The sequence below is a fragment of the Dermochelys coriacea genome, chromosome 8, assembly GCF_009764565.3.
Source record: "Dermochelys coriacea isolate rDerCor1 chromosome 8, rDerCor1.pri.v4, whole genome shotgun sequence".
Taxonomy (NCBI): Eukaryota; Metazoa; Chordata; order Testudines; family Dermochelyidae; genus Dermochelys; species Dermochelys coriacea.
In genome coordinates, this window is record NC_050075.1 from 63,917,360 (window position 1) to 63,942,790 (window position 25,431).

The 25,431-nt window shown below is 44.5% G+C and overlaps 1 protein-coding gene across 1 annotated transcript in view; it reads right to left on the bottom strand.

The window, feature by feature from the left end:
- Nucleotides 1-24,925, bottom strand: part of LOC119860512 (complement factor H-like) — a 114,937-nt gene extending 90,012 nt beyond the window's left edge. The window contains exons 1-6 of the mRNA XM_043490677.1: nucleotides 24,746-24,925; nucleotides 17,809-17,997; nucleotides 17,161-17,343; nucleotides 16,808-17,020; nucleotides 14,733-14,906; nucleotides 6,065-6,265 (exon numbers count right to left, since the gene is read on the bottom strand). Of these exons, the coding sequence (XP_043346612.1) occupies nucleotides 6,065-6,265; nucleotides 14,733-14,906; nucleotides 16,808-17,020; nucleotides 17,161-17,343; nucleotides 17,809-17,997; nucleotides 24,746-24,806 (1,021 nt within the window). The 5' untranslated portion in view covers nucleotides 24,807-24,925. The remainder of the gene's footprint in view (nucleotides 1-6,064; nucleotides 6,266-14,732; nucleotides 14,907-16,807; nucleotides 17,021-17,160; nucleotides 17,344-17,808; nucleotides 17,998-24,745) is intronic.
- Nucleotides 24,926-25,431: the final 506 nt, after the last annotated feature.

Consider the following 25,431-nt stretch of genomic DNA (forward strand, 5'->3'; position numbering starts at 1 on the left):
TAAAAAGTAGCCCTTTATGAAAAGTAAAAATAAATTAATATATAAATAAATACAACCAGACCAAAAACGCACAAAACCCATTCATAATATTCCTGCCACTTTACTTTGAAAATAGAATAAGCTACAAACTGAAAAATTCATACATAGGCAGATATTTATACATCCTCATACCTATTCATTAGAATTTCAGTTTTCAAACTAAAATGTCAATTGATTGTGTTCACACCAACCAAACTACCCTGTAAAAGTATGATCACAGGGGGCATATAATTGTACTTTCTAGTTTCTTAGCACTTATAGTTTTAACTACTACTGAACTGTACTCTAAACTACTAGGAATGTGGGGAGAAGGGGGTGGGTCACATGGGTGCATCGAACTAGTGGAGTCTGGAGCAGGTCAGGGAGGGGCTTTGGTCATAGGATGTCTATTCAGTGCAGCTCCAGCATAAAAGCACATTTGATGGCTAGTGAGCCTGCTAAGTTGGAGGGAAGCAGACCTCTCCTCTGGCAAACTTTAGCATCTTCACAGGAGGTGGAAGGGGAAGAGTAGATTGGTGTGGAAGTATCCAAGCAGAAGGGCTGGCGCCTGATTGGAGTCAGGTTTAGAATTAGGCCAAATGCTGGGGACTGTAGCTGAGCTGCAAGGGCACAGAAGAGGAGCAAGAACTCGAGTCAGGCTGTGACAACTGGTAGGGGCAACAGAACCAGAGACTTTCTGTGTACATCTACACAATGAGTGGAAGCCTGCGGCAGCAAGCCTCAAAGCCTGGGTTGACAGATTCAGGCTCATGGTGCTTGTGCTACCATGCTAAAAATAGCTGTGTAGATAGTGTGACTTGAGCTAGAACTTGGGCTCTGATGCCTTGAGAGGTGGGCTGGGCTTCAGAGCCCAAGCTCCAGACTCAGCTGTAATTTCTGTATAGATATTTTTACTGTAGCAGTGCAACCTATGCAAGCCCAAATCTCGTGTTACAAACTTGGAGGTTCTCTGCCATGCCTGATAAATTCTGCATAATAGATGGGTAAAGACTTGTAGATTACAGTTTTCTTCAACTGGCATTCAACATTTTCCACTAAAGTAGAAAGAATCTGGCTTTGTAAAAAGCTTTATGCACTAATCTGAGAGAGCCTGGTCATTAGCTAAAGACTTTGTGGACTCTTAGAATTCTCTGCCTCTCCAGCTCTCCTCCCCAACCTCTCATTACCCCAATTAGTTACCCCTCCTGCCAGAACCAGTCTCCAACTACCCAGTCTATATACATCATGTGTGCATGTGTTTCAAAAGGTTGATAGAGAATATTTGACCTTGTAGAGTAAGGGTGTGCAGGGAGTGGGGGAACAAGATTTCTTTTGTTTCAGATTGTAATAGCATGTTCAGCACTTCACAATGCCCTAATTAATGGCTTTTCCCAACCCTTCCGGGGCGGGATCATGATGACCCTCTGGTTGAGAAATCCTGGCCTAGTAGTTAGGGCACAGAAGCTGGACTGGAGAGCGGGGAGTAAGGGGGATGCTGCCCCAAGCCACTGCTTTCCTGTGGGACTGCCGAACCTTGAAATATACATTATAACAGGAAGCTTTTGATCATACTTGTGCTAATACTTTTTAGTATTAAAGAACAAAAAAACTAATTTATGCACCCTGCTGCTATTGATTTTGTCCCAATTCCTTAAGCTTTCACAGTTAAAGTTTAATTAATGTTTTTAGACTTTGAATTGTTAGTAATGAGGGTGTGAATTGGCGGTGTTAATTGCCATTGCTGGGTGCTAATGATAGCACTGCAGTATTGTTTTAACCTTGCTTGAACATGATGTCCAGTTGACAATTTCAAAGCAGAGCAGCAAAAAGGAAAGCTAAGTTAGAAAGAGAATATTGTAAGCAAGTTACCCAAACTTATTAACTATTTCTCTGTTAGTACTGCTTCAGAATCATCTTCCAAGATGGTGGATCATCTTTCTTAGAAAATGATAATCAAAGCAAAGATATGAGTATGAACTTGTTCCCTCAGGAGACTTCAGAAGAAAAGGCAAGCATTCCTGAAATCAAGGACAAAACTAATGATGAAAGAAATGACCCACTTTTTCTAACTCCTTTCCATACAGAAGATAGAATGAATAGTAGTGATAAAGAAGATGTTTCTGTTAGTGTTGAACAAAATCAGGCAAAATGGTCTTCTTTGATAATGGAAGCTTTTTGTACTACATGTACTGAGAAAGGTCTTCTCTATTTTCAGAATTGCAATGACAAAGTTATAGTTTCTGAGTGTCAGTACAAATGTCAGAAATGGTATCTTTCACCTCTTCTTCTTTTTGAATGAAAACTACCAAATGGAGAGCATCATCAGAGGCATTGGTTAAAGCATTCTAAATGCACAGGAGCGGTATTCTATTTTATGTGAAAACTCTTTTCATTGCCTAATAATCTTAGCACCTTCATAACCCCAGGCTTTTCCAACTGGAAAAAAGCAGAGGAAACAGTGTGGAACATTGCAAGGCCGTAGCTGCATGGCTAGTATGTTCACAAGGCAAGAATCACATTGACAGGAAGATGGTATAGCTGCATCTAACACAAACTGCTTATTGGGAAAACATTTCAAGGCATATCATGACAGTTATTAAGCTTCTTGTTGAATGTGGTTTAGTATTTAGAGGAAGGGAGGAAGTTATTGGCTTTCCTCAGAACAGAAATTATCTAGGAATTCTTGAAGCCATCATCAAATTTGACCAGTTTGTAAGACAGCATATTAAACACTGTGGAAACAAAGGGAAAGGTCACCCATCCTACTTGTCGAAAACAAACTGTGATGAGTTCATTGAGCTATTGGGACATAAGGTTTTGGAATTCATTGTAACTGAAATCAAACAGGCAAAATACTACTCTTTGATAGTAGATTCCTGATATTGCCCACGAAAATCAGTTATCTGTCATTTTATGCTACTGCTTACATGGTGCCATAAGAGAGGACTTAATTAGGTTTCTACTAACTGAAAGCCAGATGGGCAAGTCTTTCTTCCAGACTATGAACAGTTTATTGGAAGCAAATGACAATGTTAGTTAAAACTGCAGAGATTAGTCATACAATAAAATACATACCGTGTCTGAAAAGAATGAAGATCTTCAAGTTTATATCGAAAAAGAGTAAACCCACTAGCTGTGTACGTGCCATGCACAGCTCTTCTCTGAACTTAGCTGGAACTTGTAGTATTGATTGTTGTATGGAAGTCATAAATGTTTCAATTTTGTTCAGAAACTCTATCTTTTCTGTGGCATTGCCCAGAAGCTTCTACGAAACAATCTTATCAAAGGAAACAAGAACCTCTTCTTGTCCTAAAAAGCTTGTCAGATATGAGATGGTGCTGTCATGCTGAATGTTGTAAAACAATTGTAGTGAAATATGAGGGCATTCAAAGCTGTTTGAAAGAAATAATGGACAATGCTGAGGAAAATGATGAAACTCAGAGGAAGCACAATTGTAGAAGAAAGCGTGCAGCCTGGAGACTGCTTTTGTTAGCATTTTATGGAATGTTATACAAGAAAGGTTTGACAAAACTAGTTTACAGCTTCAAAAGCCAGGTCTGAATCTTCTTGTTTCTGTTAATTTTCTGACTTTCTTTGCAAGCATTTGTCACAAGCTTACAGTCTCACTTTGATTTTGAGGAGCAAGCAAAACAATTGGGAGGTTATGCTGATGAATCCAACAATAAAGTACACAAACATATTGTAAAGCAAAAATTTCCTGATGGCAGAAGTGACACTGCTTTGAGTGAAAGGGAAATTTGAGGTTGACTGCTTTTATGTTATCCTCCATAAGGTAAGTTCAGAAGTAAAAAGAAGTTGTTAATGGTACACTAATTATCCACAAGGTTTGGTTTGCTTATATTTCTTGATCAAATAAAGTGACGCGAAGTGAAGGGGAGATGAAAACATGCACTCACACATTGCTCAGTGCTTACTTGAATGATCTAGAACCTGAGCTTTTCACCAAAATGTATCAATTTTCAGAATTTATAAGATGCTATGATATGCAGGATAAAAGTGTTACTGGAATCATCATATTTTTCATGATAAAGATCTGAGCAATGTTTTCCTGAATATTTACATTGCATTGAAACTGTATTTGACTATACCCATTGCCAACTGTGAGGCAGAGTGATCGTTGTCTAAGCTTGCCTTAAAAAAACGTTGTCTTCTGTTAACTATGGCAGAAACAAAGTTTAATGCCCTGGCTATTATGTCAATTGAATGGGATTTATTTCAAACACTGTCATTTCAAGATACAACAACTGAATTTGCAGCACTTAAAATTTGCAAGATGCCAGTTTAATTATGCAGCATTTCATTTGACTCTTAATGTTCCATATTTTTATGTTTATCCAGGTAGTTTATTCTATTCATTGTCTTTGATTTTCTTTTCATGATTATTCATTAATATACAGTACATGCTTATTGATTATCATAAGCAGGGTACTTTTTTGCTTTTATTAATACTGTGTTCATGAAATGGGGGCCTCCACTCATTAATCTGGCCAATAGGAGAATTGAGTTTTATTCCTGGCTCTGACACTAACTTTTGTGAATGTTGGCAAGTCATAACACCTTTCTGTGTCTTTCTCTTCCACCTTTTTCCTGTTTTGTTTATTTAGATTGCAAGCTCTTTGAGGGAGGGATTGTTTCTTACCGTGTCAGTACAAAGTGATGGGGATCCAATCTTGGTTATGCCTCTACTCACTACTGGAATACAGTCAAATATTATTAATTTCCAGGAAAAGTAAAAATTATTTCTGTAGTATTTTTGTGTGTGTAGATGAAGTACTACATGTAATTGTTCATTGATACTAATAGTTGATGATTTTTATTTGAAGAACATAATTTTATGATCTTGTGAGAATTAGGCTATGTTTATACCCTAGTTATGTATCTAATATTTGTCTAGTTAGGGGTATAGAGATTATTATTTGTAGAATATTGATATATCACGCAATTTTCAAAAGAGTCTACATCCCATTGTAACAACTGACTTGTTAAAGTTTCTTTCATTTGTAGTTTTGTATGATTTTGAAAACGACCAGAATTTGGTTAGTCTTTGTACAAATAAGAAGGAAGGTTTTATAGACAGTTATTAGATTAAGTTATTTGATGGATGGCCTGAGACTGCAAAGAGGAAAGCTGTAGAGGAGTCTTCAGCTGGCTACTTAGGTCAGCTTTAAATCTGCTTTGTATGGCCAGAGTGTTGCAAAACAGACTCAGCATGTGTCAGGATCACCAGCTGTAGGCCTCCATATTCAGAGCACCTGGCAGTGGCACTCCACCCTCTTTACCACCAAAGAGCAGCCCTGAAAAGGGATAACATATGCAGCCTAAAATAGTAATCTCCAGGGCAAGCTGCAAAAGTCTTCTAAGAAACAATATATTCCCACATAGCAGGAGGAGAGAGTGTGCATGTGCACACATGGGCAATGGCAGAAAAGAGAAAAGAATTCCTATATTTCTGTCACTCTCACAGGCAGTTTTCTTACAACTGAATATCCCAAAGACAAAAGAACCAACTAAGCCCTTCCTCGTGAAGAAAATTTCACAGCACAAAATACCTCTCCTCATAGGTCTCTGTCCACACAGGTTATTATTGATCTTTGCTCACCCTTTCTAAATCCACAAGATCCCAGTACCTTCCACAAACATTCTCACTCTCAGAGGGATACCAATTCCTACCCTATTCCCTTGTGAGAGAATCAGAAATGCTGATTGAGGGATCAGCAATAAGGAGAAAGAAAAAAGAAGGGGGGAAAAGAACAAAATAAAAACAACCCCTTTGCAAATCCTACAACCCGTTTATTGAAGGCCTGTTCCAAGTACTGGTTCCTTCTAATACTTTTGAATCCTTTTAAAGAGACACTCATGTCCTTGGGTGACAGTCTTTGCTGGGGGAGTTAAGGGGCCAGAGTGGAGCAGTGTTGTAGTAACACCCACCCTCCTTCGCAGTCCTGGTTCTGTCCATTGCTGGATATAATTATTAGTTATAGTACAATAGAATTTTTAAGAAAATAATACAAACACGTTTACTTACTAAGGCATTTTGGCACAGGAGACCAGCCCACTTTAGTACATCTGATCAGAGGCCACCTCTCCTCTCTTTCAGATACGTAACCATCAAGACATCTGTAGTAAATTGAGACGCCTAACTGCGCTGGAAAGGCTCGTTCTTTGTAATGTTCATAATAGTCTGTTAATGCTCCATTTTCTATACGTGGGTAGTCACAGGGTCTCACTTAAAAAAAAAGTTTTAAATGTATAATATTACAAGGTACATGCAAGAAAAATTGTCCCCTTCTGTGAACACTCATTCGAAGAGGTGGAAGGAGAGAAGAGGCCTGCAAGATTACAGTCGCAGTTTACCCGAATTGTTCCATTGGAGCACGAGATAGAGCTTTCACCTGGTAGGCAGGGTTTCCAGCCCCCCCAGAACCCACATGTTGTGTGGGATCGCCTCATGATACAAGGCCATCCATCAGTTGGCAAGATAGTGTCATGGAGGTGGCTGAATTTCCTCCACACAAGACAGGACATAATCCACATACTAAAGGTTCCCTTTGTGTGCAGATCCAGATCTTTGGATTAACTCTATGTTTTCCAAGATATCTGGAGTCCCATTATCAGAGAATTAATTTATAACACCCTTTCCTGGCTCCAAATCCACTTACACCTCTTCCTGTTTTAGACAGCTTTCATTTGTTTGTAATTATCAAAGCCAAATTCTGAAGTCCTTGATAAGTTTGTACTCAGTCCCTACTCAACAAAACTCTCATTGCAGCCACTGGGATTTTACCTGAAGAAAGACTGAGTAAACGTTTGAGAAGGAAGTTCTTGATTTTGCACAGGGAAAAGAACTGCCTGGAAGAATCTGTTGTATGCATTGTTGGTGTAGCCATGTCAGTCCCAGGATATTAGAGAGACAAAGTGGGTGTGGTAATATCTTTTATTGGACCAGTTTCTGTTTCTGAGAGAGACAAGCTTTCAAGTTTACACAGAGCTCTTCTTCAGGAAGAGACTGTGACAATTCAGAATAAATGAGGAAACAAAAATGGATGTGTAGCGGGGTGGACACCCGCTCAAGCCCAGAGGGGTTAAAACAACCCTGAGAGAGGGCTGCTGCAGAAGAAAGGCAGCGGGGCCGATTGGGGAAGCAGTCTTAGTTGGGGGGGGGTACACCCCAATCAGGGCCCAGCTGGATCTATAAAGGCTGTGAGCCAGAGGCCTAGGAGACTCTCTCTAGCTTCTGAGAGGGACGGACCTGGCTGCAGGGACCTAAGCAGAGTACCTAGATTGGAGCAGGGCTGGGGAAGGGCCTGGGGAGCTCCAGCCAAGAAAGCCCCATGCTGCGGCCTAGCATTAGGCCCAGCAGGTACTGGGGTTGCAGGGGATAGCCCAAGGTTGGACAGAGGCAACAGGTCCAAACCCAACCTTGCCTGTGATGAATACTCATACTGCAGTCTGCCCCAGGACGCGGGGGCTAGCTGGTGACTGGCAGGAGCCTACGACTGAAGCGAGGTAGGGATAGTGGGTGAGGGGCTCCCCTGGGAGGGGGAGACCCAGAACTGTGGGGTACGGACAGGAACAACACCCAGTGAAAGGGGTACCGGGGTCCTGGGAGGGACACGGGAGCCAGCAGCAAGGTGAGACACCAGCCTGAAGAGGGCGCTCTGGAGGCTGGAATGCTAATTCCCAAGGACAACCAGCAGGAGGCACCGCTGGTGAGTCCTTGCCCGGTTACAGGAGGGTACAAATCTAAGGCTGTGGTATAAATAAGTGACTCAGAATCCAATTATCATAATAGGTTTTCATTTTCTTTTATACCATTCATACAGTAATGGTGTCATGCTTGGCATGCTATCATTTGGATGGATAAAATGCACAGCTACAAATCTTCACCACAGAAGGGTTAAGTCTAGCACATTTTGTCAAATAAATCATGGTGTATATGTTGGTTGTATAGTTATTTACAGCGCTATTAACTTATACCGTATCCTCTTATTTTCACAGGTGCTTTATCTAAGTACATCAAAGTAAATAAGGAATAAATAAAAAACATAATAAATAAATAAATAAACTTACTTTCTCGTAACTGTTGTTCTTTGAGATGTGTTGTTCACGCCCATTCCACATTAGGTGTGCATGCATCGCGTCCACAAGTGTCGGAAACTTGCTCCGGGGGCCCCCGACTGGCGCCATTGTGCTGTGCATATATATCCCTGCCAGCACGACCCCCTCCAGTTCCTTCTTTCCAGCAACTCCGACAGAGGGGTAGGAGGGTGAGTGGTGGAATGGACATGAACAACACATCTCGAAGAACAACAACAGTTATGAGAAAGTAAGTAACCATTTTTTCTTCTTAGACTGCTTGTTCACATCCCTTCCACATTAGGTGAATTACAAGCTTGCCTCTGGAGGAGGGTAAGAGTCACGGAACAACTGCTCGGAGGACAGCTCTGCCAATTGCCACGTCCTCTCTGGCCTGCTAGTTGACTGCATCGTGGGTCATGAAGGTGTGCACCGAGGACCAGGTGGCTGCTCTGCAGATCTCCTGGATCGCGACCTGTGACAGGAACGCTGTGGAAGTCGCTTGCGCCCTGGTCTAGTGGGCCATGACCGCCGGGGCCGGAACACCTGCGAGCTCATAGCACACCCGGATGCAGCTTGTAATCCAAGATGAGATCTGCTGCGTGACACAGGGAGGCTACGGCCACAAACAGCTGTGTGGATTTGTGAAAGAGCTTGGTGCGCTCCAAATAGAACACCAGCGCTCGACACACATCCAAGGTGTGCAAGCTGCAGTGACTCGGGTCCGTATGGGATTTCGGGAAGAACACCGGCAGACAAATGTCCGGGCTCAAATGGAATTGGGAGACCACCTTAGGGAGGAACTTGGGGTGTGGCTGGAGCTGCACCTTGTCCTTGTGAAATACTGTATACGGTGGCTCAGAGGTGAGGGCCCTCAGTTTGGACACCCTTCTGGCCGAGGTAATGGCAACCAGAAATGCCACCTTCCAGGAAAGGTGGAGGAGAGAACAGGTAGTGAGGGGCTCAAAAGGGGGTCCCATGAGTTTAGAAAGGACCAGGTTAAGGTTCCATGGAGGGACTGGGGGACGGGAATACAGGAACACCCTCTCCAACCCTATAAGGAACCGTCCCACTATTGGGTGGGAAAACACCGAGCCCCCCAAGAACCCGGGATGGAAGGCAGAGATGGCCACCAGGTGCACTCTAAGTGAGGACAGGGTTAGCCCTTGCTGCTTGAGGTGCAAGAGATACTCCAGGATGCACAGGGGCCTGGCCTGGCCACACCTGTTGGGGTTCACACCAACACAAGAACCTTTTCCACTTGGACATATAGGCTGCCCTGGTAGAGGGCTTTCTACTGCCAAACAGAATCTACTGCACGGGAAGGAGCACTGGCTCTCCAGGGCATTTAGCCACAGAACCTCCACGCCATCAGGTGCAGTGACTGTAGGTCGGGGTGGAAAAGCTGCCCACCGTCCTGTGTAATGAGGTCCCGGTGTAGGGGCAGGACTACTGGGGCCTCCACCGACAGCTCTAGGAGCGATGTGTACCAGTACTGCCAGGCCCAGGCTGGGGCGATGAGGATCACCACTGCCCTGTCCCTGCACCCCTTGAGCAGGACCTTGTGCACTAAGGGGAGCGGGGGAGAAGGCATACATCAAGCCCCCTCTCCACAGGATCACAAATGCATCCGCGAGCGAGCCTGGGCTGTGGCCCTGGAACAAGCAGAACTGTGGGCACTGGGCGTTGGCCCTGGTGGCAAACAGGTATACCCAGGAAAACCCCCACCTGCGGAAGAGCGAAAGCACAATGTCTGCCCTGAGCATCCACTCGTGCATGTGGTATGGCCTGCTGAGGGAGTCCGCCAGCTCGTTTCGTACCCCCAGGAGATAGGATGCCTTGAGGAGAATTGCATGGGCTACGCAAAGGTCCCAGAGGAGAAGAGCCTCCCGACAGAGTGGCAAGGAATGAGCCCCTCCCTGCTTGTTTATATAAAACATGGCAGTAGTATTGTCCACCAGAACTGTCACGCTGTGACCCTCAGAGTGGCGTGAAAGGTCTGGCAGGCGAGACAAACTGCCCTGAGCTCCTTACATTGATATGGAGTGACCGCTCTGCTCCAGACCACAACCCCTGCATCATGAGATCCCCCAGGTGAGCCCCCCATCCGTGGTCCGACACGTCCGTCACAGCATCAGGTCTGGTTATGGGGTGGCAAAGGGGATGCCTTCGCAAACCACGGGCTGGGACTGCCACCACAGCAAGGAGTCCAGCACATCCCTTGGGGCTGTCACTACCAAGTCCAGGGGGTCCCTGCCTGGGTGGTACACCCGAGTGAGCCATGCCTGCAGAGTCCTGAGTCTCAGTCTGGCATGCCTGAACATGTGCGTGCATGCTGCCATGTGGCCCAGTAGCTCCAGGCAGCACCTGGCCATAGTCATTGGAAACTGGCACAGGGAGGCCACCGATTGTTGGATAGCCTGGAATCAGGATACTGGAAGGCTTGCCCTGGCCTACACTGTGTTCAGGACCGCCTCTGTGAATTCCACTCTTTGCGTGGGCACGAGGACGGACTTGGGGATGTTGACCAGGAGCCCTAGCTCACGGAACAATCTCAGGCCCACCTCCACACGACCCCACACTTCTGCCTCAGATCACCCCGCCAGGAGCCAGTCATCAAGGTATGGGTACACCCGGATTCTCTGCCTCCGTAAGAATGCTGCCACCACCGCCATGCACTTCGTGAACACCCTTGGGGCTGCGGCTAGACTGAATGGGAGAACCACAAACTGGTAATGTTCTTGGCCCACGGTGAAATGTAGGAACCGCCAGTGTGCTGGGTGGATGGTGATATGAAAGTACGCATCCTTCATGTCGAGGGCAGCATACCAGTCCCCGGATCCAGGGAAGGGATAATGGTGCCCAGAAAGACCATGCAGAACTGGGCCTTGACCAGGAACTTGTTGAGCCCACACAGGTCTAGGATGGGGCGAAGGCCCCCTTTGGCCTTGGAAATGAGGAAGTACCGGGAGTAGAACCCCTTCCCCCAGAGGCTGTGTGGCACCGCCTCTACCGCCCCCACCTCTAGCAGTGAGCGGACTTTCTTCTCTAGGAGATGCTCGTGAGAGGGGTCCCTGAAGAGAGACGGGGAAGGGGGGTGGAAGTGAAGCAGGGAGGGAGGGAAGAGAATTGCAGCAAGTACCCGTTCCGCACTGTGCGTAAAACCCAATGGTCTGACATAATGGTGGATCACGCACGGGAGAAACGGGACAAGTGGTTCAGGAAACAAAGGGATGGATCCGGTGACTGGTCTGGTACACTGTCCTTGAGAGCACCTTCAAAAGCCTGGCTTAGTGTCCGGCTGGTGTTTGTGCTGGCCTTGGTTCTGGCCCGGTGCATTATTATTACTATAGTTGTTGTGCTGTCGCCTGTTATCCCTGCCTCTCCTACGAAAAGGCTCATGCCTATGGCAAGGTTCGTACTGGCGTTGAGGGGGAGGTTGCAGCTTAAAGGGCTTCCTCTGGGTCACCGGGGTGTGCATACCCAGCAACTTAAGCCTAGCTCACGAGTCCCTGAGGCTGTGCAGCCTCGTGTCTGTCTGGTCCTAGAAGAGCCCAGACCCTCCAAAGGGGAGGTCCTGGAGTGTATTCTGGACCCCGGGCAGCAGGCCTGACTCCTGGAGCCACACCGAGCGCCTCATGACCAGCCCTGACACAATTGTTCTAACCATCGCATCTGCAAATCCAGGGAGGCCTGGAGAGAGGTCTTGGCTACTGCCTTGCCCTCATCCACCAGGGCCATGAACTCCTGTTGGGAACCTTGCAGGAGGTTGTCCTTGAACTTCCGCACCGCTGCCCAGGAGTTGAAATTGTGCCTGTTGAGGATGACCTCCTGGTTCGCAATCCTCAAATGAAGGCCCTCAGATGAGTACACCTTTCTGCCAAATAGGTCCAGGCATTTCACCTCCTTGCCCTTAGGGGCCAGGGCCTGCTGTCCATAGTGTTCCCATTTGTTTACCGCTGAGACCACTAGGGAGCATGGACTTGGGTGGCAGAACAGAAACTCATAGCCCTTAGAAGGGGAAAAGTATTAACGCTCCACTTCCTTGGCTGTGAGCGCTGGAGGCCAGGGTCTGCCATATACTCTTTCGTTGGACTGAATGGTCTTAATGAGTGGGAGTGCTATTCTGGATGGACCTTCAGGGCTCAAAATGGCCACCATGGGGTCCTCCTGCTCAACTGTCTCTTTGGCCTGCAACCCTAAGTTCTGGGTGACCCTGTGCAGCAATTCCTGGTGGGCTCTATGGTCTATCGGTGGAGGACCGGACACCTCTGTACCCACCACCACCTCATCCGGGGAAGACGAGGCGGTTAACTGCTGCTCAACCCCCTCCAGTTGGTTCTCCTGCTCCCCTTCTCAGGCCGGGGCGGGAGTCCATGGGACGGCACTGGACTCAGTGCCGGTCTCTCCCATTTATCCTGGGGGGATGCTGGAGGCCTGGATACTGTAGCCTCCAGCACCGTCTGGCATCGGTGTGGGAACCGGGACCACTGCACCGAGTAACTTGCCCTGGACGGGGCCCCTTGGTGCTCCTGATAGGCCCAGGGGGCGCAGAAGAGCCAATGGCCTGGCAGCCCCCATTGGCGTTGCCCGCCCACTTGAGGGTCCCAGCCGTCTGGGGCCCAGTGTCGATAGCTATAGTGGCCAGAGTCGGAGCTGGACTGCAGCGACACCAATTGCAAAGGCTATGGTGGTGCCACCGATTGCGAAGGCCATGGCGGTGCCAATGATCTGCATCGGCAGGAGAACGAGCGGCTCCTGGCTGAGCCGGAGCAGTACCGGTATCAGGACTGGTACTGGTGCCAGCATTTCCTGGACTGGGACCATCTGCAGGAGTCCTCTGGCGAGGGCCGTCTCAACTCCTCTGGGTGCCAGTCTCTGGGTGATGCCGGAGAGCTGCGTGCCCTTGCTGGTGCTTCCTCACGCCGACTCACTGCCGGTGCTGCAACCTCCTTATGGGCCGCTGGCAACTGAGAGTCGGCGGAGTCAAAGCTCGACCAGGACCAACTCTGGGAGCAGTGCCGGGATGGTATCCTCGAGCGGCACACCATTGTCTGCTTACCCCTCAACAGCACCCAAGGCATGGGTGCCGGAGGGTTGTCCCCATACAGGAGGAGGCTCGCCCCTGACAGCTCGTTGAGGTCCTTTGCAGCCTCAAGGGTGCCAGGCATAGAAGGTTGATCCGTTATGCCCTTGAGCCCATCGTCCGCACTGAACTCACTTAGGTCTGGGCTTGGTGGGGCTTGTGCTGCCAGGACCGCCTGTGTCAGCACCAGTACCGCGGCCTTCCTACTCTTATCAGCTCTCAGTGCCTTGGGAGGTACCAGCCTCCTGTGCGGGGAACGACCGCGCCTTTCTTTTGGCTGTGCCAGGGGTCACACCGGAGAGGACGAGCAGTGCTGGGGCTTAGCCTGGCGCTCTGGGGCTAACAGTTTACGGTGCTTAGCTGGTGCCAGGTCTCTCGACGGCTCCGAGGCACTATGCACCGAGGAAACCTAAGCCGACATCAGGTGCTCCAGGTCTGGTGGCTGCAATGCGGCCTCCAACAGCTGCTTTAAACTAAAGTCTTTCTTTCCTTGTTCTTGGCCTAAATGCCTTGCAAATCCTAGTTTGATGTCCGTCCCTCAGGCAATGTACACAGGAGTCATGGGGGTCACTAACTGGCATAGGTTTGTGGCACATGGCGCAAGCCTTGAAGCCGTGGGCCTGTGGTATGCTCCACGGCCCAGGGCGGGTGTTGGAAGCCTCCAAGCACCTCATGATTTAAGTGTCCACAATAGGTATGTTAACGAACTGATAACAGCTACTCTAAAGGCTAAGGGACTGCTCTTCTACAAGAGAGAGAGGTTGTTCCAACGCTGCCATGGACGGTAAGAAGGAAGTAAAGGGGGTCGGGCCAGCAGGGATATATATGCACAGCGCAGTGGTGCCACTCGGGGGGCCCCACCAGCCTGACGGGAGCCGCTAAGGGGAAAAGTTGCCAACGCTCGTGCACGCGGCGTGCACACACCTAATGTGGAATGGACGTAAACAAGCACTCGAAGAAGAACTACTACTTTCAAATTCTCTTGCTCCGGACACATGGTACATGAGTAAACCCTCAGTGGAATACTATAGGGATCATCACTCAAAGAAAAAGGAGCAGTTGTTGTGTAAGTGTGTGGGGTGAGGCTATGGAGAGAAAAGGTCATCCTCCAATTTTGGAAGTTGCTGTATCTTGCCTAACATGCTGCCATCTGACTGATCCCAGTGCCTTATACCAAGTCAGCAGCCTACTATATATGGTGATTGGGGACATCTACATTGGCTTATACACTCGCCAATTTCATCCATAGCTTTTGTCACATCCCTTATTTTAAAGACAAGAAAAATAAGTTATTTTACAAAATGGCCTTGAATACAGATCCAATCCGTTTTGTAAATGACAAAATAATACAAATATACCTGTCAGTTCTATGTACGGTCAAAGGAAAGGGGCAAACGCCTGACCAAATACCTACAATTGACATTTTAAAAAAATACAAGGTTAGCAAGTGCATTCTCAGTCTGATATTGTTTAGTATACTGAGTTGGGTTTTGACATTTGTTAAGCAAGATAAGACATAAATGCAACTTACTGCTACACCCTGGAGGAGGCAACCAGCCATTCTTTGTGCATTCAGCTGTATCTTGGTCATTATTAATGTGAAATCCATGATCACACGTAATTATGAGGACATCACCATCCCTATACACATTCCTTTGAGGTCTGAATCTACCATTAACCACTCCTGGAGGATCACATACAATTTCTAACGAGAATAAGACAAATACATTTTGCAAATGAAAATAGGCCAGTAGGCTGTACAATCCATTAGCAATTATTGTGATTTATCTCTGAATAAAACATATGGAAATTGCATAGGCGGGAAGATACTATGTTCCCTACTTTTACTGTAATGCTGTTTAAGAAGTTGCATAATAGAATGTGGACGTACTGATTTTTAATTGAGCAATATACATGCCACAGCTGTTCAAAAATTTTCATTCAAAACTATTGCTTTTAAATGAGAAATGGTCTTTTTTCTAAAACAAATACTTTCACAAATAAGTTTTGGTTGTGTTTTTTTAGTTTGAATTTTTGCAGTTTTTCATAAAAATTGGATATTTTAAATTTTGGTTTTTCTCTCCTTTCTACTCTTATTTTCACTAAATACAATAGATTGAATGCTGTTGAGGGCTTTTTCCTCCGCTTTTTTTCAATCTTTGTATAATTACAGAGTAGAAAAATCAAAGTTGGAGAAGTTTTCAAAATTTCCAGAGTGGAAAAAGTGAGATGAAACCCTGGACATTATGCATTTATTTGCAGTAAGATTTAAAAAAAAAAAAAAAAAAAAAAAAAAAGGATTGATGGGGAAAAACAACATTCAAAATATTGAAATTAAAATGTGTATATTTTATAGAATAAAAATGAAAATTGCTCTATTTCAAACCCTGCAAAATGGTAAAAGCATCAGATGTCAACACTTTTCGCAAAATTGCTTCTCCATTTTTCACCCAGCTCTGGTAAATATGCTGTCTCAGGGCTAGTAGCATAGAAATTTAAAGGACTTTGTGTTATCCTGAAGTAACAAACTGTTTCACCCAGCAGTTGACCATACCATCAGAGGCAGATTACCATTTTGTGGGGCCCTGGGCCAGAGCAAGTGGGCCCCCCCTTCCACCTGCAGTCCTCCCCATCCAACCGGGCGCTCCTGCCGGGGAGCAAGGTCAGGGCGCAGGGGCTTGCCCAGCTCTGCCTACCCAGTGCTCCTGCCAGAGAGCGGGGATGGGGCAGAGGTGCTTTCCCTGACCCCCGGCAGGAGCTCTGGGCGGGCGGAGCGGGACAGGGCACAGGGGCACCCATTTTTCAGGGCCCCCCCAATTGGCCAGGGCTGCTGGGCATGGGCCCCGTTGGCCCAGTGACTAATCCATCACTGCCATCTGTACACTGCTCGCACTCCCAGCACTTTTATACCCAATAGCGACAAACCAAGCTCTAGGCACAAACTCGGTTTCCCCATTATAGACCCAAGCTCTGTTATCAAAAGAGGGCTGAGCTGCTCCGAACACTGTTTCTGAGAAGGCCTCTGAGTAGTGCCATTAAATACTCCGTGAATAGATTCAGTAACATCTGAAATAGCCTTAGATACGCCTAGTTACAGACAAAAAGAAAAGGACTAATAAATTTATTAGAGCATAAGCTTTCGTGAGCTACAGCTCACTTCATCGGATGCATTATTAGAGCATAAGCTTTCGTGAGCTGTAGCTCACAAAAGCTTATGCTCTAATAAATTTGTTAGTCTCTAAGGTGCCACAAGTACTCCTTTTCTTTTTGCGAATACAGACTAACACGGCTGCTACTCTGAAACCTGTAGTTACAGACAGTAACTCATTTACACTTTTAAAATTGTTGTACAACAAATAAATGCCACTTGGTTATTAAATTAATTTGAGGGGCCAGAGTAGAGCAGGGAGAATCTGCCTCACAGTGCCTATTAGCCCCTGAAATGTAATTAGTTTAAACACAAGTCCAGTCTGGAAGGCTTTCCCCGCTGCATTGCAGTGATGAAAGCAAAGAAGCAGCCCTTTCACATTCACATATTCCTATCATTGCATTCCTCTATTGAAAGCAGGATATTTGAGATATCCACTACAGCCCATCTCCACCTACCTTTGCATTCCGGATAGACAATTGGATTTCCATGGCACTGCACCATAAAAGTAGATTGAGATAAATTAGTTGCAAGTGCATATCCTGGTTTGCAGCGAAGCTCAAGAAAATCACCACGTTTTAGGTACACCCATTGCAATATGGTCTCATTTGCTCTCCCATTCAACTCTACCATCTGGTTTTCCATTTCTTCCACTGAGATAGCACAAGGCTCTAAAACAAGAAAAAGGTGTGGTTGTCTTGGTAATACCCAAGTAAACACATTGAAATAATGTATTTACACAAGTGATGAGTCTGATTCAGTGAATCTCTCCATAAACCTCAAAGCCTAAGAAAGCAGTATCTTTTTTTACCTAAACAAAATGGTGCTTTTGTCCAATTCCCATTGTCACAAAAAGATCTGTTCTGTCCTTCCATTGCATAAAATTTTTGGCATTTGAATTCTACAAAGGAGCCAGATGTGTATCCTTTTTCCAAGAAAGTAGTTATGTCTCCATTCTCAATAGTAGGTGGACGGCTACAGTTTTTTCCTATTTCTAAAAGTAAAAAATAACAATTATAATAATCTTATGCAAAAATGGTTATGATGTAATTTTTTGGCTTTGGTACTGCATGTGGAAAATGGCTCGTTGTCCAATGTTAGGGAAACCACTTGTAAAAACCTCATGTGGCTGAGCTAGGCACAATGACAAAATACTAAGGGCCTCATACTCAGCTGGTGTAGAGCAGCACAAGGTCTATGTACCATTTATGCCCTACCTTGTGCTGGCCCTCTGAACAGCAATGAATTCACCCTGAATGAGACAGGAGCCCTGTGGAAAATACAGTATACCATCATGTAAGTGATGTCTATAAAGGGTTATGCAGTGCCTCATGAGTGATTATCGCTAATGGAAGGGGCAGGTGTCACAGTCCAGAACACTTCATGCACCTACTTGACTGTACACAAGAAATCAAATAAAACTGAGAAACTGAATTATCAAGATACAGTGCAGATTTACCAGAGATACATGAAGGCAAGTCCATGTACCCATTAACACACTTCCTGACTGAAGGGGTTGTGAGGGTATATCCTTCACTGCACATAAATTCCAGTGTGTGGTCACTCTGAGTCAGCTGTGCATGTCTTCGGCCATTGGACAGAAGCAGATTTCTGGTCTCCAGCTGCTGTTTTGTGAGGCTACATGGTGCTAAAGAAAAAACAGAAAAAATGAAAATGATAGAGCCTGATTTTTCAGGTTTCAGAGTAGCAGTGTTAATCTGTATCTGCAAAAAGAAAAGGAGGACTTGTGGCGCCTTAGAGACTAACAAATTTATTTGAGCATAAGCTTTCGTGAGCTACAGCTCACTTCATCGGATGCATTCAGTGTCCTGCATCTTGTGCAGCCATTTACCTGCTATGTATTGAGTGACTGCTTGCAAAACATGGTCATTCTGCTCTGTAATCTCTCTCTCTCTCTGCAGTCTGTAACGCGCTTTGTAAGATGCATGACAGTGGAGAATCAGACCCATCATCTTCATCAAGATGTAGATTAAAATGTATTTCTAACAACAACTATAAAATTGATATTAATGACAAGGAAAAAAGAGGTATTTCTAAATGTTAATATAGATATATATATATATATTGAGAGAGATATAGTGACAAAGTTCCTGCTCTACCTTGGTGGGTCTTGCGCTTATTGGTGGATTTGCTCTCCTTGGAGCTTCACGGCAGCCCTCAGCTTGGCCGTTTTCCTGAACCCACAGTCCAGCTCGACTCCTTCTGTGTCTGACCAGGAGTTGGGGGGAATCCAGGCCTGCCCTCTACTCTGGGTTCCAGCCCAAGGCCCTGTGGAATGCAGCTGACTAGAGTGCCTCCTGGAACAGCTGTGCGACAGCTACAAGTCCCTGGGCTACTTCCCCATGGCCTCCTCCCACCTTTTTTATCCTCACCATAGGACCTTCCTCCTGGTGTCTGATAATGCTTGTACTCCTCAGTTCTCCAACAGTCCACGTTCTCACTCTCAGCTCCTAGTGCCTCTTGCTCCCAGCTCCTCACATGCACACCAGAAACTGAAGTGAGCTCCTTTTTAAAACTCAGGTGCCTGCCTTAATTGATTCTAGCAGCTTCTTGATTGGCTGCAGGTGTTCTAATCAACCTGTCTGTCTTAATTGTCTCCAGAAGGTTCCTGATTGTTCTGGAACCTTCCCCGTTATCTTACCCAGGGAAAAGGGACCTACTTAGCCTGGGGTTAATATATCTGCCTTCTATTACTCTCCTATAGCCATCTGGCCTGACCCTGTCACTATATATATATATATATATATATATATATATATATATATATATATACACACACACACACATAATGCAGTGCTGCCAACTCTCATGATAGATCTGTAATGATATCTGGGGCATTTTTAAATCCCCAGTTCCAGGAGTCAAGTGAATATAGAGGAATCTCATCTTTTCTTTAATAAAGTAAGTTACTAGTCAACTCAATTATTTAGAAAAGCTCGAAAACGTGATCCCAGTGTACCTTAAGGCTCAAAACACAGAAGGTAAATAAAAATACCCAAAAGGTAGTATTATTTTAAATTAATTTCATTATTTTTAAACCAGTCTCATGAATTCTGGAATCTTGGAGATAACAATACTGAATAGATCACAGGGAAATAGGATTTTACCAAGAAAGTATTATCTCAACCATAACTAACACATGGGTCACTAGTTTGATACTATATTCAGTGATAGGGCACATCCACTAATAAATATATTTATCCACATATATTAAAGAAAATTTCTAAATACCATGTATATCTGGGAATATACCCTTGTCCAAATCTACTAGCCCAAAATCCTGTATAAAATTAATTATTCACTTGATAAAACAGAAATCAAAATCTTAATTTATTACAAATGCCAAGGAAATAAGCCCTAAAACAGAGCAATCCATAAAGAGGAGAAACTGATGATGTATGGTTATTGGCAAATGGCAAGCAAGGGCCTGCTCCTGCAAACTGGATGCATGAACAAAATCCCACTGAGGCCAAAGAGACCACTTATATTTGTTTCAGAGTAGCAGCCGTGTTAGTCTGTATTCGCAAAAAGAAAAGGAGTACTTGTGGCACCTTAGAGACTAACAAATTTATTAGAGCATAAGCTTTCGTGAGCTACAGCTCACTTCATCGGATGCATTTGGTGGAAAAAACAGAGGAGAGATTTATATACACACACACAGAGAACATGAAACAATGGGTTTATCATACACACTGTAAGGAGAGTGATCACTTAAGATAAGCCATCACCAGCAGCAGCGGGGGGAAAGGAGGAAAACCTTTCATGGTGACAAGCAAGGTAGGCTAATTCCAGCAGTTAACAAGAATATCAGAGGAACAGTGGGGGGTGGGGTGGGAGGGAGAAATACCATGGGGAAATAGTTTTACTTTGTGTAATGACTCATCCATTCCCAGTCTCTATTCAAGCCTAAGTTAATTGTATCCAGTTTGCAAATTAATTCCAATTCAGCAGTCTCTCGTTGGAGTCTGTTTTTGAAGCTTTTTTGTTGAAGTATAGCCACTCTTAGGTCTGTGATCGAGTGACCAGAGAGATTGAAGTGTTCTCCAACTGGTTTTTGAATGTTATAATTCTTGACGTCTGATTTGTGTCCATTCATTCTTTTACGTAGAGACTGTCCAGTTGGCCAATGTACATGGCAGAGGGGCATTGCTGGCACATGATGGCATATATCACATTGGTAGATGCGCAGGTGAACGAGCCTCTGATAGTGTGGCTGATGTGATTAGGCCCTATGATGGTATCCCCTGAATAGATATGTGGACAGAGTTGGCAACGGGCTTTGTTGCAAGGATAGGTTCCTGGGTTAGTGGTTCTGTTGTGTGGTGTGTGGTTGCTGGTGAGTATTTGCTTCAGATTGGGGGGCTGTCTGTAAGCAAGGACTGGTCTGTCTCCCAAGATCTGTGAGAGTGATGGCTCGTCCTTCAGGATAGGTTGTAGATCCTTGATGATGCGTTGGAGAGGTTTTAGTTGGGGGCTGAAGGTGATGGCTAGTGGCGTTCTGTTGTTTTCTTTGTTGGGCCTGTCCTGTAGTAGGTGACTTCTGGGTACTCTTCTGGCTCTGTCAATCTATTTCTTCACTTCAGCAGGTGGGTATTGTAGTTGTAGGAATGCATGATAGAGATCTTGTAGGTGTTTGTCTCTGTCTGAGGGGTTGGAGCAAATGCAGTTATATCGTAGCGCTTGGCTGTAGACAATGGATCGAATGGTATGATCTGGATGAAAGCTAGAGGCATGTAGGTAGGAATAGCGGTCAGTAGGTTTCCGATATAGGGTGGTGTTTATGTGACCATCGCTTATTAGCACTGTAGTGTCCAGGAAGTGGATCTCTTGTGTGGACTGGTCCAGGCTGAGGTTGATGGTGGGATGGAAATTGTTGAAATCATGGTGGAATTCCTCAAGAGCTTCTTTTCCATGGGTCCAGATGATGAAGATGTCATCAATGTAGCGCAAGTAGAGTAGGGCATTAGGGGACGAGAGTTGAGGAAGCGTTGTTCTAAGTCAGCCATAAAAATGTTGGCATACTGTGGGGCCATGCGAGTACCCATCGCAGTGCCGCTGATTTGAAGGTATACATTGTCACCAAATGTGAAATAGTTGTGGGTCAGGTTACCATAGTTGTAGTTACCAGCACTCCCAGCTATCTTTGAGACACCACCGATTTCCTGAGGAAACTACAGTCCATTGGTGATCTTCCTAAAAACACCATCCTAGCCACTATGGATGTAGAAGCCCTCTATACCAACATACCACACAAAGATGGACTACAAGCCGTCAGGAACAGTATCCCCGATACTATCACGGCTAACCTGGTGGCTGAACTTTGTGACTGGGAATGGATGAGTCATTACACAAAGTAAAACTATTTCCCCATGGTATTTCTCCCTCCCACCCCACCCCCCACTGTTCCTCTGATATTCTTGTTAACTGCTGGAATTAGCCTACCTTGCTTGTCACCATGAAAGGTTTTCCTCCTTTCCCCCCCCTGCTGCTGGTGATGGCTTATCTTAAGTGATCACTCTCCTTACAGTGTGTACGATAAACCCATTGTTTCATGTTCTCTGTGTGTGTGTATATAAATCTCTCCTCTGTTTTTTCCACCAAATGCATCCGATGAAGTGAGCTGTAGCTCACGAAAGCTTATGCTCTAATAAATTTGTTAGTCTCTAAGGTGCCACAAGTACTCCTTTTCTTTTCACTTATATTTGGAGCATTTTTGTGAATAAGAATTGCAGGAGTGCTTCTAGGGCCTGCCCTTGCTGCTGGTGAAGTCAGTGGGAACAAGATTGGTATAGACTTTGTAAGCAAGCCCATTTGTTCCTCCATATTGTAGCTGGTATTTTCCAGGACTTGCTGAAATTAGCCATTTCTTGATGGAAAGGCCTCAGCCATCCCCTTTCACACTACTAAAAGGTGCATCAATCATGTGAAATTAAAAGAGGTGCTAAAAAGTCATCAGATAGAAATAGAAGTTCTAAAATCCTACATCATGCACACAATTTACATGTTTCAGGGTAGCAGCCGTGTTAGTCTGTGTCCGCAAAAAGAACAGGAGTACTTGTGAATTTAATATGCAAACTAGATACCATTAACTTGGCTTTGAATAGAGACTGGGGGTGGCTGGTTCATTACATATATTGAATCTATTTCCTTAAGTTAAGTATCCTCACACCTTCTTGTCAACTGTCTAAAGGGGCCATCTTGATTATCACTACGAAAGGTTTTTTCTCCTGCTGATAATAGCTCATCTTAACTAATTAGCCTCTCACAGTTTGTATGGTAACTTCTAACTTATCTGTATGTATGTATGTGTATACATATATATCTTACTATATGTTCTATTCTATGCATCCGATGAATTGAGCTGTAGCTCACGAAAGCTTATGCTCTAATAAATTTGTTAGTCTCTAAGGTGCCACAAGTACTCCTGTTCTTTTTACAATTTACATGAAGACATGAACAGAGTAGTGTAAAAGGAACAATAATAAATCAATAAAATTAATTCCTGCTATACTTACATGCCAGGAATGAAGTTTGGGGTTCAGTAATTTCTCCTCACAGATAACATCATCACAAACAACTAATATAGGTGTTTTAGGTGTTAATAGTGTCGAGAGATGACAATAGTTATAGGAGAAGATACACAGATCACTGAATTCAGGTCTTTGCAACTAAACAAGCATTTCATCTCATCAACTAAAATCAAGGGGTTGTCAAAATCAGCAGTAGGCTGAGCTCCAAAATCCCCAATGCTGCATTAAGAATAAATGATTTCTCATTAGAATGACTTTCTTACATTTCCAAACCTCACTTCAGTACAAGTGAGCAGAGACATCTCCTCGTGCCAGAGTACGTGTGTGAAATCAAATCACTCACCTGCACACAGTTTCTACATAGTCAGGAGACAATCAAAGCCATATTAGGCTGTGCACAGCACTTGGCTGGTCAATAGCTTACATGGGTCTCTAAGCAACATACCATTATGTGCAGATTTATGCAATAACCAATATACACATCCGCCTGGTTTGTATATAACTTTATCTAAGTCAAGTAGCCGGGATTTCAATTATCCGAGGTCCTAACAAGCAGCATAATCTTACAGTAACCCCTAAAAAGATAAGAAGCCCCTGTACAATACCAAGTAGTTCTATGATACTTTGCTTTTAATAAGGCTCCTCTTACACAGTGTAAGTAAAAATATTACATGAACATTTCAGTGCTAAACTAGCAGGTATCAGCTAATTTGTTTAGTAAACTACATTAAAAGAAAATCAACTCACAGCCTGTCTCTAATAACAAAAACTTATATAAACAACAAGGAGTCTGGTGGCACCTTAAAGACTAACAGATTTATTTGGGCATAAGCTTTCGTGGGTAAAACACCACTTCTTCAGATGCAACACTAATATAGAATTCATGGACTTTCTAATAGAATTTTGGAATTTTAATCACTTCCATGCCTATTACAAAAAGAAAAGGAGTACTTGTGGCACCTTAGAGACTAACAAATTTATTAGAGCATAAGCTTTCGTGAGCTACAGCTCACTTCAGTAATGCATATGTAAAAAATAAACAATAGTTAATTGAACCTTTGCAGGTATGTTGAATATCTCACTTCTTTACACACCACAGCTGTACTATGTATATAGTGCATATCCCCAAGTTTATCAAGGCATATCCGATTAGCACATCCCCCTCACTCAGTGGCTTTTCCTCTGCTTTCAGGGGAGGACTTTTAGCAGTGAAGCAGGCCATCCATGATAAATGGAAACATGCCCCCCAAGGTACAGCCTTAGGGTGCCCCATCAACTCCTATGAGATCACTGAAATGAGGATCTTGCTAAATATTATTTGCCAATTTCTCCTAATGCTGCAGCTCTCTTCTCTTTCTTATGATGATACAATGGTGTTTCATCTCCATATTCTTTGTTTTGGATATTTTTAAACCATGCCTCCAGGATTCAGGTTCTGTGTCATTACTCGCATTTAGGGTTATTAACAACAATAATCTTGGAATTTGATAAAATGGAGAAAATTCTATCTCTTCTGTAATACAAATAAATAAATTTAGATGTTCTGTTGTCTTGTTATAAAAGAGACCCACCTAATTTAAATTTCATATTTGAAACTATTTGGTGATCTGCAGAGATCTCATTAATAGAAACTCCTAGGGACCAGATATGGCTTGAGCCATAAACCAGATAGTTGGATCCTAGGATCAAGTGTGGTCCATTGGACAGATGAATCTGCTCTGAATTCTGATACCACTTCCCCTGTCCCCCATAGTTGAGGAGCATTTGAATTCATGGGTTTGATATGGGTCCATCTCTACCAAAGAACCAACCTGTAGGAAAGAGCACAGAAGCAGTTCCCCTTACCCAAACACTGTGGTGCAGGTGTCCAGGTTTTCCCATTGCATATGATCCATTCAGTTCTCATCAGGCTGTATCCAGGATTGCACTTGTACTGCACCTTGTCACCTTCTCTGTACTCCAACTTGTCATCACTAACAATCTCCCCAAAATCAATGGCAGGTGGCTCTTCACATGCTGGAGCTGCAATAGATGTACAGACATAATTGTAGTTGTTTGATGTAGGGACATGTTCTAAGATAATTTGGCTTACTAATGAACAACTACTTGTGGCTTTTCACAATTCATTTAATTTAATCATTTATAATTCATCTATCAACATGGTACCTGGGAACATTACTACACAAACACACACTCAGTCACTGCAATTAACAGACAGAAAAGGGAGAAAAGAAGAGGAGAGCTATGCTTTATCATATGCTTAGATATGCTAAGGTTTGGCTGCACTGATGAGCCTTGCACCATGCACTGAACATCAGCAACACAGAACTGACTCATCACCACAGGGAATGAGCACCACAGTTGTGGACCCTCCACATGCAAGAATATCCTGCCTCCAGTCCCCAGGAGTGCACTTCAAGGGACTGTCTGCAGCTGTGCCTCAGCTGATCTGAACTGTCACAATGGTGCATAAGAAGGGAAGGAGCCTCCAATGTGTTACATCATGTACAGTTTTATAAATTAAAAACAAC